This window comes from Abramis brama (genome assembly GCF_963993115.1).
Source record: "Abramis brama genome assembly, chromosome: 13".
NCBI lineage: Eukaryota > Metazoa > Chordata > Actinopteri > Cypriniformes > Leuciscidae > Abramis > Abramis brama.
The window spans coordinates 17524690-17538214 of record NC_139975.1 but is presented as its reverse complement, the minus strand read 5'-3'; the positions used below and the strand labels follow the sequence as shown (position 1 = coordinate 17538214).

Genomic DNA, 13525 nt, shown 5'->3' with positions numbered 1-13525 from the left:
GATACTTACACAGATGACTCTGCTGGGTGAACTAATGCTGGAGCCTGGAGGAGAGATGGAGGTTTCTGATGTGCGCCTGAGCTGTAAAATAAAAAAAAGAAGAAATCAGCAGAGCTTTAGAGTAAGATCTGAAGGTATTTTAAAATTCAGTCTGTATTTGTGAAAAATAAGGGGGAAAACTCACTCTCAGTTTCCTCTCTGCTCGAGATGACTGTTTACACACAGGATGCCACACTTCTGAACCTGAGACAGAGCCAAACAAATAAGAAGAGAATGCTAGCTAGAGTACAGAAAAATTCTAATCCAGCCATATGCTCATTCAAGACACCTTAAGATGACTATTTAAGAAATAAAAAGAAGATTTTAGAAGATTTAACCATGTGGATTTCAGTTGCATGTACACTACAGTTCAAAAGTTTGGGGTCAGTAAGATTTTTTAAAATAAATTAATACATTTATTCAGGAAGGATGCAGTAAATGAATCAAAAGTGACAGTAAAGACTTTACATTGTAGCAAAAGATTTCTACTTAAAATAAATTCTGCTCATTTAAACTTTTTATTAATCAAATAACCCTGAAAAAAGGTACCACTGTTTCCACAAAAAAAGCAACTCTTTTCAACATTGAAAATAATAAAATGCTGAAATTCAGCTTTGTATTTTTGACCAAATAAATGCAGCCAACATTTAAAATATATTTTGATATTATATATATATATATATATATATATATATATATATATATATATATATATAGCGGGGGAAAATAAGTATTGAACACGTCATCATTTTTCTCAGTAAATATATTTCCAAAGGTGCTATTGACATGAAATTTTCACCAGATGTTGGTAACAACCCAAGTAAGCCATACATACAAAGAAACAAACAAAAATAAGTTCAGAAATTAAGTTATGTGTAATAATGTGAAATGACACAGGGAAAAAGTATTGAACACATGAAGAAAGGGAGGCGCAAAAAGGCATTGAAAGCCAAGACAACTGCTGAAAACTTACAGTAATTAAAAAGTAATCCAGCCCCCCGTCAGTGAAAATTAATAACAGCTGGTTCAGTCCCAAATGATGGCCTACAAAAAGGTCTCATTGCCAAGGTGTCACACAAGACACATCTCATGATGGGTAAAAGCGAAGAGCTGTCAAGACCTTCGCAACCTAATTGTTGCAAAACATAATGATGGCATTGGTTATAGGCGCCATTCTAAGCTTCTGAATGGTCCAGTGAGCACTTTTGGGGCCATAATACGGAAGTGGAAAGACAATAATTTCACCATAAATTTGCCTCGACCAGTGCTCCTCGCAAGATTTCTGATAGAGGAGTGAAAAGAATAATCAGAAGAGTTGTCAATAGCACCCTTGGAAATATATTTACTGAGAAAAATGATGACGTGTTCAATACTTATTTCCCCCGCTGTATGTATATATATATATATATATATATATATATACATGTGTGTATGTATATATATATATATATATATATATATACACATACATACATATATATATTATTTAGATTTTTTTTTCTTTTTCTTTTTTTTTGAGTAGGCACTGACACCATGTCCTCCCTGAAGAAAATGTTTGTAATGTATATGCACAATGAGATTTTTAATCTGAGTTTTCTATAGTTTGGACTGCCTAAGGCCTGCCAGCCAATCACATCACTCCTGACCTCACAGGTGAGTCTGAGATTTGGAAGCAGATAACTCAAGCTAAGGCAAATACATTTAATGTAATCACAGGAGAAGGCCAGAGTGCATTCATTCAAATGTGGCATTTCAATTTCAGATTGATGGGTTTTTTAATCCGATGCTCTGTCTCTGTCTAGCTCATTCTCTCCAGTTTTCATTCACTACATGTCTCTCTCTTTTTGCATGATATAGTAATGCGCTGATGCTCGGATCTGCTGACTTTTAAATACATTTACCTCGAGGTGTGTTCGCTAGCCTATAACACTCTTACACATTTCAGCGCTTAATGTGAAACAGAACAGACAAACTGTGTAGAAAGACCTGCGGCGCATTCTAATGTCCACCAGCCACTGGCACTAGAAGTCATATGAGCGAAATCTACAGGGAAATCTACTGAATGGGGCATTAAGATAGATCAAGATGAGACTCTGTGACTCTTTAGGAATAACATCAGTTTCTTTATTAAGGTCTTCCCAATACAGCCTTATCTCCCACATGAATCTTGCATACAGTTCATGATGTTCTGGAAATGCAGCTAAATATGCAGTAATATTCTAAAAGAGCTCTTTCATTAGAAAAGTTCTCATCTGTTCTGTCACAGGGATGAACTAGGACTAACCCACAGGAAAGACAGATATCAAATGAGAAATTATGAACATCTCAATTGGTTTTCCTAAACAAAAACACAATTAATTGAAGTACAATTTAAGAATTTTGTTCAAGTATCGTACTTTTTAAAAACCTTTTAACCTCATATACGTTTCCTGTAGTGTTTCTCACAATGTCAGTCATAACAATTGCCAAGGTCTGCAGTAAAAAGTCAAAACGATTCTCCTAAACTCACATTAATGTCATAGCTGTATTCTCTTACTTTACTGTATGTCAATGAATGCCAGCTTTTCGCTTTCTGTGTTGAGTTGTCTGGAAGATCTTTCTCATCAATTCAAATCCCACAAGCACAAGAGACATTTGAGAGTCCTTATGTCATTGCATACATTTTATGGAAGGTACATGCCCAATTTCCCCCAAAATTTAATACTAATTGCAGACAGAGACACTCTCCTAAGAAGTGCCATTATTTGGACACTTTTTTAAATTGCAGTTCTACACACAATCACATTCCATGTTGATGTTATCTCATTTCATAAGGTTTATCTTTTAAATGTTGATTTCGTCTTTATTTAATATTAAATTATTGTAAATATTAAATTATTGTAAATGTTTATTTAAAGATCAAGTACATTTTGTTTCACCATTTTGGCAACTGCATTTTCATATGAACTGCAAAGTTCATAGAAAATGTTATACAATATTTAGTTTGACCACCTGTGGTTGACAATCAGCATTTTCTGAAAGTTAAGCAACTTTCACTGACCATTTGTTAAATAAAAAAAAAGTCCTTATTTGGAAGAGTTTCAAGCCCCGTTTTGCAACCTATTAATGGAAAGTGCCAGCTGTTGGCCTTTGTAACCTCTCCTCACCTGTGAGATACATCTCCTCTCCTTCTGTAAACATCATCTGACACCGGGCACAGCGAGCACAAGTGGGGTGGTAGTGCTTCCCACCAGCCTGGACAGAGAAAGAAAGGGACGCAGTGTCAGAGGATAGAGGACTTTAAAACAACACGTGTACAAGCACATACAAGCTCCACCTATGGAACCCATTATCGTGAGCACAATAAACACTGTAAACGCATGCTTGTCTCAACAGTGATTTTTAAATGCATTTACTATTACTATACCATATTAAGCAACAGAGCACTCCTCCTTTATTGCTGTTTTAATACTGTTCAAGACTCATTTAAGCTCCACAGACGTTTAATGACTCTCTTGCTCACCATACACACTTTTAAAGCTTACAGAGATCCTTCAGTGCCGAAAGTCAGTAATTGAGAGAACTGTTCCTCTGGGACATTTAAAACAAGGAACTGCAGATAATGAACACTTTTTTTTTTCTTTAGAGTTAGTTGAGAAAAGGGGACAAAATGAGATCAAGATGATAAAGTCAAGTCAAGTCACCTTTGTTTATATAGAGCTTTTTTACAATACAGATTGTTTCAAAGCAGCTTTACAGTGATAACAGGAAAATAATGTAACAAAGTTAGTTTCGACTGTACATCAAATCTAAAAGAAATATTTATGTATTATGATTATAATTATATAAGAATAAGTTCCAGTCCCTGAATCTGATTGGTCGATCAGCGTTCTAACAGTGCTGATATAACAGTTCAAAGAATGTATGTAAAGTTTGTATTTACATTGTTACGGCAGTAGGTGGCGACAAGTGAAAGTCTTTATGAGTGATTAATTTAATCAGATTTGTTCAAAACAATGATTCAGTCAGGAACAACACATGTAACTGTCTTTATGAACGAGTCACCGATTTGTTCAAAACTGATTAATTGGAAATGATTCAGAAATGAAACATGTGAGTCTCTTTATGAATGAGTCACTGAATCAGCTTCACAGTTTGTTCAGCTAAAGCAATCAGATAAAACAATTTGTTCATTTGGGTTCACACTGATTCATTCAGGAACAAAACGTTCATTTCATAATTTAATCAATTGCAATTCATGCAAACCTAATTAATTTAGTAATGAAATATGTGACTGTCTTTTTGAATGAGTAAATGAATAAGTCGATTAAAAGATTAATTCAAAACGCTGATTCTTTCAGGAACAAAACATGTGAATCTCTTTATGAGCAAGTCATTTAATTAATTCTCTCAATCGATTTGTTAATTTATTCAGATTCATTCAGAAATTAGTCTTTTTTTTTGTTTTGTTGTTTTTTCAAAAAAAAAAGAAAAAAAAGAAATGACTGTCTTTATGAATGAGTCAAATTAGTCAACTCAAATGATTTGTTCAGAAACACTGATTCTTTCAGGAACTACTGTGTGTTGCTCAGAGACACAGTAATTATTCTGTGGCTTCATTTGGAACTATTTACATTAGAAGAACCAAAACACATAATGCATCTAAAATGCAGGTAGTCTTTAGGCTAGTATGACAGTTGCTAGTAGCTAGTATGACAGTTGCTATTTATAGACAAATATTGCAAATATGCTGTCTCATTGGGAAGTCCAGAGAAAAAAGGGGTGTATTGGAGAGGAGGCACAGAGCAGGTGGCAAGAGAAGGCCAGTTTATGAGTTAGAGACATAGTGTATGCTGCCATTGCTCCAGGAATCAGCAAGCTGTCAGTTTCTAAGTGCTCAGAGGCATGTGGTATCACTAGGTGTCTCCCAGGGGGAATGAGTGCAAATCAAACAGGCAGATAAAGATAAATCAGCCAGTGTCCCACTAGCTATAAATAACCTGACTTGAGCTCTTGCTGGAACACGGAGCACTTCACACCAGCCACTCTGACTGGGATCAGAGAAAACGGAGCGACAGGAATGAGTTAGTTTGTGTGAGTACACAAACTCACACAAATTCTTTTCAATGTGTGTGTATTAGCATTAAGCTTCATCAGCTTTGGAACTCTCGGCTGGCAAATTATCTCCTTTCTTATTTGTATGTAAACTAACTCATCACGTTTCTCTTCCCCTGTGACAGTCACATTACTCATAGTCTCTCTCTCACGCTCTCTGTCTCCCTCTCCAACTCCATGACTCTACGACCCTGTTCAGAAGTGTCACAGAAAATAGCAAATCAACAAAAGAAAGGGTGCCAGGGGTACCTGCCAAAAGGATCATTCTTGCTTATGAAGCATCAAAGGCCAGAATATTAGGCCATTCCTCTGAAGGACGAGCCACCGGGGAGGTAAACTGGCTCCATCATTGATTCTCACAGTAACTACCCAATGAAACAGTAGCGGTAACATCTATCTATCTGTCAATTTGTCTATCTGTCCATCTGTCTGTCTGTCTATCTATCTATCTATCTATCTATCTATCTATCTATCTATCTATCTATCTATCTATCTATCTATCTATCTATCTATCTATCTATCTATCTCTCTCTCTATCTATCTAGTAAGCAGTGCTTGTCCATAAAAAAAAAAACTTGTTTAGAATTAGCAGAATTTGGTTTCAACCATGTTGCTAAAGAGTCTATGAGGTTGCTAAGGTGTTGTGAGTGGTTGCTAGGGTGTTGGACTACGCCATGTTATCATCTGCCGGGAGAAACTGTAGGTTTGATCATAGCATCAAGTCCATAACTCAAACGATAAACTACTATATGGCAGAAGGCGCATAACTTTTAGGAGGAAGCTATAAATATCAGAAACAATAAGAGTGATGTTTGCCTTGCTTTTTTATTCTCTCAAAGCCTTCTCCTCTACTCGTCTCTCCAAGGTGTATTCTTTGCCATCTGTTAACCATAAACGTTGAAAGTGTTTTGAGAGAAAAACTATGTATGTCTAAGGGAAGAGTGCTTCAAATAGTGGTTTTATTCCCTGTCTGTCTGGGCTTCTTTATCCATCTCCTCATATTTAGCCCTTGATCTTTTTATAATGGAGGCTTCTTGCCTGGCCCACTTGATGGATCATTTCATGTTCAGTTCAGGCATAACAAACGCAATCGCTTTCTATTCAGCAGAGTTCTGAGTCAAAAACAATCAAAGACGAGTCGTTCATCACAAAGAACTATTATATTTGTGCATAATGAGTCAATTGCTCAGGTCCAGTGTTTTCTACAGGGTTTCCACAAAGGTATTACAAGTGTGTGTGGACATGAATGAAACTTTCATGACATTTCTAATAATTTTGACTCACCTCCAGCACACGTCCACTGATGTATCTGTTGCATGTTTCACACTTTATCCCAAACTGGGCATGGTAGTCTGACTCACAGTAAGGAATGCCATCTCTGCATGCAAAATAAGACTCACATGAATGAACACATTATATTATGTTACCAAAACTAAAACACAGGTGTGTAGGTTTTACAAAACCAGAAAACTATGAACTTTTAGACTTTTTTATTAATGCTATAAATCTTTCTTAAGCACCTCAAAATTCCCTAACAGAAGTCCCTAACAGGAGCAGCTGCTTATCAGTAAATCAAGTATGTATATACATCCACATTACTTTTAAAAAGTTTGGGGTTGGTAAGATTTTTGAAAGAAGTCTCTTATGCTCACCAAGGCTGCATTTATTTGATCAAAAATACAGCAAAAACAGTAATATTGAGAAATAATGTTACAATTGAAAATAACTGTTTTAAATTTCAATATATTTTAAAATGTAATTTATTTCTGTGATGGCAAAGCTGAATTTCCAGCAGCCATTACTCCAGTCTACAGTCTCACGTGACTTTTAAACTGTAGTATTTATACAGTGAGAGAAAGTGTTCACACAAATTGCCTAAACTAAGAATTCTACATTTATCCACATATAAAAATGATACACAGGCCTATTATTTTGAAGGCCTATTATTGGAACTGAACATGTAAATATTAGTGATTAAATATTTATTAAATGAGCAGAGTTAATGTGGTTTTAAACATGAGAAACAGGCTGCTTTGTGCAACACAATATGTGTGATGTGTGGTTGAAAGAAAGCCAACAGGTCAACAGAAGCAGTGGTCACTCACTTGCTGATGTACTCCCCGGTCAGGACCAGGCCACAGGTCTGACACCTGAAGCAGCTGACGTGCCACTGTTTCTCTAACGCCAGCAGAGATTGACCCTGTTTGATCTCCTCCTTACAACCTGCACAGTCTAAAAAGAGTCATGACTCATGAGGAGGGGAAGAGAGGTTATATAATGGACTTTAGGCTCAATCGTCTTTCCTGTGTCCTGTTGGACTTGACAAGTTTATAAAGCACATGAGATACATTTGTTCAACAATCAACAATTGTTATGAAGGTTAGGTTTAGGTTTTTTTTTATCATATACACACACATACTTTATTGAGCTGTGTAGGGCAGCATGATGTATGACTGTAACAGGGGTTTGAGCACTAAAAGGTTAGTGCATCATTTTTATTTGGAAGATGTTCAGCTATGTTTAGAGTGTTTTCATCCTAACCCACAGCTCAGATTTCTTCAGTTTACCTGCCTGATCAATCAGATCAATCTTTAGACAGAGACGGATATTACAGAACGCTTTCACACTTCTATTCCAACCATTTCTTTCCTCTTTTTCCCTGTAGAAGCTGTGATTCAAGAGTTGAAGTGGAACAGATAACAGATCATTCTTGTTATGCACTGCAGGACCTTTTATGAAGCAACTTGAAAAACAAATGTTGTCATTTTAAGAAGTATTTTTTATAAAAGGGTTTGCCAGACTTTCAGAAGTTTAATCAGGCAGAGCTTGACCAGATTATTAGCACAATCACAATAACCTGTGTCATTAGCAGGTTGCATAAACTGCTTATACTAGTCTTAAAAAATAGTCATCGTAATTTTTTTTCTTCAAGACTGGTCATAACTTTTTGTATTTAAGTCGGTTAAATAAAAATCTAGATTGGTCTAATTTGAATCTGAAAAGTAGGACTGATTACCTTTTGGCTAATTGCCAGTTGGTCAAAGTAGTTCTTATTTAATTGTTTTTAACATTTTTATTTAAGAAAGAAAAAATGAAGGAACACCTGGAATACATATTAAATCAGTTTCTGATGTTTTCGTTACATCAGGTGACATGGCAAAAGTGGGACCATTCATTAAAACCAAAGTAATTAAAATGATTATGTTATTACTACACTATTATGTTGACTTGATTGTGATAAAAGAAAAGTAATACGATTCCCATCTTAAAAAAAAAAAAAACATTAACAATTTGATCCAATTCATAAAATGGGAAAGACTGCATAGCAGAAATGTCCCAGGCATGTTCAGACTCTCTACATTTGTTCCAAACCAAAGAGCAAACATAGACACAAGGCTCAGGCACTCTTCACCTCTGGCCTTTACAAAACATCACAGTGTTCTGCCTCTGTTTACCCAGACACTACACACTCTCTAATCTGTTGAACAGGGGCCTGTCCTCTCCCCTCAAACACTCAAGAAATTGAAAATAACGAATGAATACACACACACACACACACACACGTTGTGTTTTCATGTTTTATGGGGACTTTCCATAGACAATGTTTTTTTATATACTGTAAAAACTGTATATTCTATCCACTTACTCTAACCATACTTTTTAACCTACCCATCACTGAAAACTTTCTGCATTTTTACATTTTCAGAAAAACATCACTCATGGGGACCAATAAATTTCCCCACAAGGATAAGGATTTGGGGTATTGCCATCTTTGTGGGGACATTGTGTATCCCTTAATGTGGGGATTGCCAGGCCACACACACACACACACATGTGGACCACATTTTTCATATTTAAATTGAGGAGAGAGACTTACGACTGGGCCCATGGATTTTGATTGGCTCATTGGAATTAACCAGCTTGAGGGAACATTGCTGACAGACACATTCTTTACCCCTGAACGTCACTCTGTCCCCGATTGGAAAAGGTTTCCTAGAGAGGGGAAAGACAGACAGATAACATGTTATTAAACATAGCACACACACATAGGTAAACCATAGCCTAAAATTGATCCAGATAAAAAATAAAATAATTCTCAAATAAACCCAGAACCCAAAGAAAAGTATTGTCAGGTTCACACAAAGTAGGCAAAACTTGATCTACACACACTCCACCAAATTGCTAATATTTCAACAGCAATTGCATGATTTAGGTTTCCATGCACATTTAAAGCAGAACTATGCAGCTTTGCCGATTTCTTCTAGTGATGGGTCGTTCGCGAATGAGCCGGATCTAAGAGCCGGCTCTTGTAGGTGAACGACGGGAGCCGGCTCGCATATCTTAAGAGCCGACTCTATTTTTAAAAATATAGCCTATAGAAATTAAATCATTGTGTAGGCTAATAATGAAATAATGAATGATTTTAATTGCATTTAAAATAATTGACTAATTCAAAAACCAACAAAAACATAATTATATAGGCCTAAAGGCGCACACACATTTGTTTCGACTGTCTGATCAGCCTCACATTCTGTTCCTGTCAATCATACACGCGATGTTAACCAATTAAACTGCATGAGGGAGGGCCGAGCAAACTCACACACACACACTAGAGATGCGGATAAACCGCGGATCAGGCGGATGACGTGACGAAAAATAATATTTTAATTAAATTCGGGCGGGTGGCGGTTGAACCAATCAAATGAAAAAAGTTTGCCACTAAGCAAACCTGCAAGCTATGCCCAGCTGTCAGTACTATTGAGGAGGCCTAAATGTCTCTTAGATGAGACCGCCTGGGCTATTTTGTTATTTTGTTTCGATATTAATTATATTTTAAAACAGCCAATCGTAGCCTACTGTGGAACATGCATTTAAAAGAGAGACAGATTATGGTCTGATATGACTCAGAAATGACATCGGGCAATTGCAGCACAAGATGTTCAGAAGAACGCAAGAGCTAAACTTCTACAAGCTCAATAATATCCACATCAAAAAGTAAAAAAAGAAGGTAAGAAAAATAGTCAGTCATAACTCATTAATTAGATGTGCAAGGCAAGCAGGCTAGTTTTTGGGTTGTGATGGACAATTAAAAATGTGAATATTCACGTTGCACAGTTGTGTGGTGGACTTTCAGCGAGTTAAAACATATATTTTTTAAAGAGCCGTTTGTGAGTCAAAAAGAGCCGGCTCTTTTCAGTGAGCCGAGTCAAACGAGCCGGCTCACGAAAAAGAGCCGGAATGCCCATCACTAATTTCTTCGCTGTTTTCTCGCTTTTTGCTCGCGGGTTTCTCTATAGAGCTCCCCCTACAGCTTCGGAATAGATATTTGACAACACTGTCGTCAAAACTCTCCCCCCTCCCATCTTCTCCCGCTGGTCATGTGCATTTGTTTTCAAAGAAGCCGGCAAACGCACGGAGCCATGTCCACTGAGCTATGTATGATACACAGAAGGCTAGCATATAAATGTTTAGATAGTGTATGTGTGCAGTGCCGTAAAGCAATTCGTTACATCGCAAGACCTGATATCACGCGATACTTCCTGACGCTGAGGCCGGCGGCCCGACAGCGAATTTTTTTTTGCAGGGTGGTAGCGGAAGACTCCTTAATATTCATTAGGGAAGTCATCCCTGATTGGTCTGATGACCTACCCCTAACCCCGCCCCTAAACCTACCCGTCATTGGGGTCTATGTGATGACCTACCCCAACTCCGCCCCTAAACCTACCCGTCACTGGGGTTAAGACCATCAGGGATGACTTCCCTAATGAATATTAATGAGTCTTCCGCTACCAGCCTGCAAAAAAAAAAATTTGCGGCCCGACAGCCCAAAGTTGCAAGTGTGGTTTTTCCACTCACAGGCGCTCGGGGGGTGCGAGACGACCACCATTCAACCCGAAAAAAGTCATATAACTATTCCAATGACTCCGAAGCTGTTTGGTTAAGGTAAAAAAGTTACTTAGTTCACCTTTAATTTTTCAAAAGTGACAGTAAAGACAAAGACATCTACAATGTACAAAAATCTATTTCAAATAAATGCTGTTGTTTTGAACTTTCAATTTATCGAAGAAATCCACTTAAGAAAAATGTATCCCGGTTCCACAAAAAATATTAAGAAACATAACTGTTTTCAACATTTATAATAATAAGAAATGTTCCTTGAGCACCAAACTAGCATATTAGAATGATTTATAAGGATCATGTGACATTGAAGACTGGAGTTATGATGCTGAAAATTCACCTTTGCCATCACAGGAATAAATTACATTTTAATTATAAACCCCAAACAGAGTTGAAGAAGGCCTTATTACCCACAAAGCATCAAGCACAGACCAGAGCAGGCCTGTAATGACGACCCAGCTCTCACTAAGCATGCTGTCTTCCCTTCAGACACACTCAAGAAACAAGCATCATTGAAATAAAGGGTCAAAGTGACTCTTATCACAAACTGTAATGACTTAAAAATTATGAGTAATGGGGTATATAAGGAAGGACAAGGTGGGATCTCTACTCATTTTAGTTTTGCTGGTGAGCAACACTGCTTTGCTGATCCACCAGAGAGTCCAGTATAATCCAACCTGGACCATCTGGAAATTCATTGGAGTTTAAGATGGTCTTTGGGCTATTCCTCACCATTCTTCCTAATCTTTTACCAAAGGCCTCTGTAAACCAAGAACAATGTTCCACTGTATACATAAGCTTAGATCCTGTTTATGGAGAATAGATTATGCTTTATGTTGATAAACTCATGTGTCTCTTTAGAGCACATGACCGCATGTCTCATGACAGCTCGCATAATCCATTGTGTCCACAGCACTACTTTATCTGCTCAGTAATCAGCATGACTGGAAGCTTCTACACTACGAGACAAATCCTATTACAGTAGACTATTCCTCTACTAATGCAGCAATTATGAAACAATCCATTTACATTAAACCATGACCTTAGAGGAACACCGGCTCTGCCACTTTATAAGATTACAGAACAGCTCCTTTAAAAACACATCCTGTATTATTTCTGTCGCACTGCCACTGTCTACGGTATATTAATCAGTTTTAAATTTACTAAGAACACATAGAGTTTTTATTTATTATTAATTATTAAATTAAGATTAATGCAAATGTCAAGATGATATAATATTAAGCACTTTTTGGTTTCAGCTGGAAATTTAGCATTTGTGTACCTTAATATTGCATGGTGCAGTGTCACATTTGTACATAAACACACAAACCAACACACTGTTCACTGGGCTATGTGAAGTATGGCATGACAAACTCCTCCAGTATTGAGACCACACACAAAGATGTCTTTGAAATCGAGAGTGAAAGATGACAGGGAAGTGGGCAGACAACAGAAGCACTTACAAAGCCTGTGTCAGACACATGGGTGGAATAATTCCTTTAGTTTCTCCAGTGTTTCAGGATAGCTGGAGCTAGGGCCGTCACAATATCAGATTTTTCACATCACGGTTATCGTGGCCAAAATAATTCACGGTAACGATATATTACGATATCTAAAGAAACCTTGAAAAAAAAAACAGTGTTATCAGTCAAATTAATCTTTACTTCGTTTATTTTATGTTTTGCTTTCTTTTTTTTTAGCGTGGTGAATCACACCATTGCATACTCTGGCTTTTTCTGGCTTCTTTGACAATGCCTAAGAAATAACCAGGAGAGTGTAAAAATGTCAAGTTCAACAGTATTATAACTAAATTTTAACAACACAACTAATACCTTAACCTGTTAAGCTGCATCCTCATTTGGAACCCAAAATACATAAAATACATAATTCATAAACCCTTTAGATTTCAAACATTGTAGACTCATTTAAAAGAAAACATTTAAACATCTAAATTCTGAGATTTATGGAACATTTTTAAGACTATGTGAATTAATTTAGTGGAGACTAAAATGCTAACTGTTTTTAGTTTAGCACAGCGTCAAAGTACAATTTATATAACAGCATGTTTTACTCCAAAATCGCGTTATAGCATCAGTCAAATGATTGAAATAACTGATGTGGCTCCTTATCACAGAATGAGGCAGAAATGATATTATGTTATAGCATTCTATACAGTGATAAAGGGAATGTTGATTAGCATTGCATTTTAAACATAAATTTAACCAAGATGGCTTGAAAAACACAGATAACCCATACTGTTACAATAGTGTGTTAGTTCCATAGAAATAAACTGGACACAGAGACCCCATTGGATTCAACAGACAAGTGAAGTCAATTAGAAGCACTAACTTCCTGATGGTCGAGCGTACTGCGCAGACTCAAACTGAGCTTGACGACGTGGATGTGACGTGAGCAACCCGTCTGTCTTCTAGTAGCTGTGTCAAGAGAAATCTCAATCATTCCCTTCTGAATCTTGCAGAGACGGAGAGTGTGA

At 36.9% G+C, this 13525-nt stretch overlaps 1 protein-coding gene across 8 annotated transcripts in view; it reads right to left on the bottom strand.

Moving 5' to 3' along the window:
- ablim3 (actin binding LIM protein family, member 3) overlaps nt 1–13525 on the bottom strand; it is a 66592-nt gene that overhangs the window by 20253 nt on the left and 32814 nt on the right. For all 8 annotated transcript variants that reach the window (XM_084133983.1, XM_084133985.1, XM_084133984.1 and 5 more), the window contains exons 4-9: nt 9011–9126; nt 7239–7365; nt 6418–6511; nt 3186–3273; nt 185–243; nt 10–81 (exon numbers count right to left, since the gene is read on the bottom strand). In XM_084133983.1, the coding sequence (XP_083990109.1) occupies nt 10–81; nt 185–243; nt 3186–3273; nt 6418–6511; nt 7239–7365; nt 9011–9126 (556 nt within the window). The remainder of the gene's footprint in view (nt 1–9; nt 82–184; nt 244–3185; nt 3274–6417; nt 6512–7238; nt 7366–9010; nt 9127–13525) is intronic.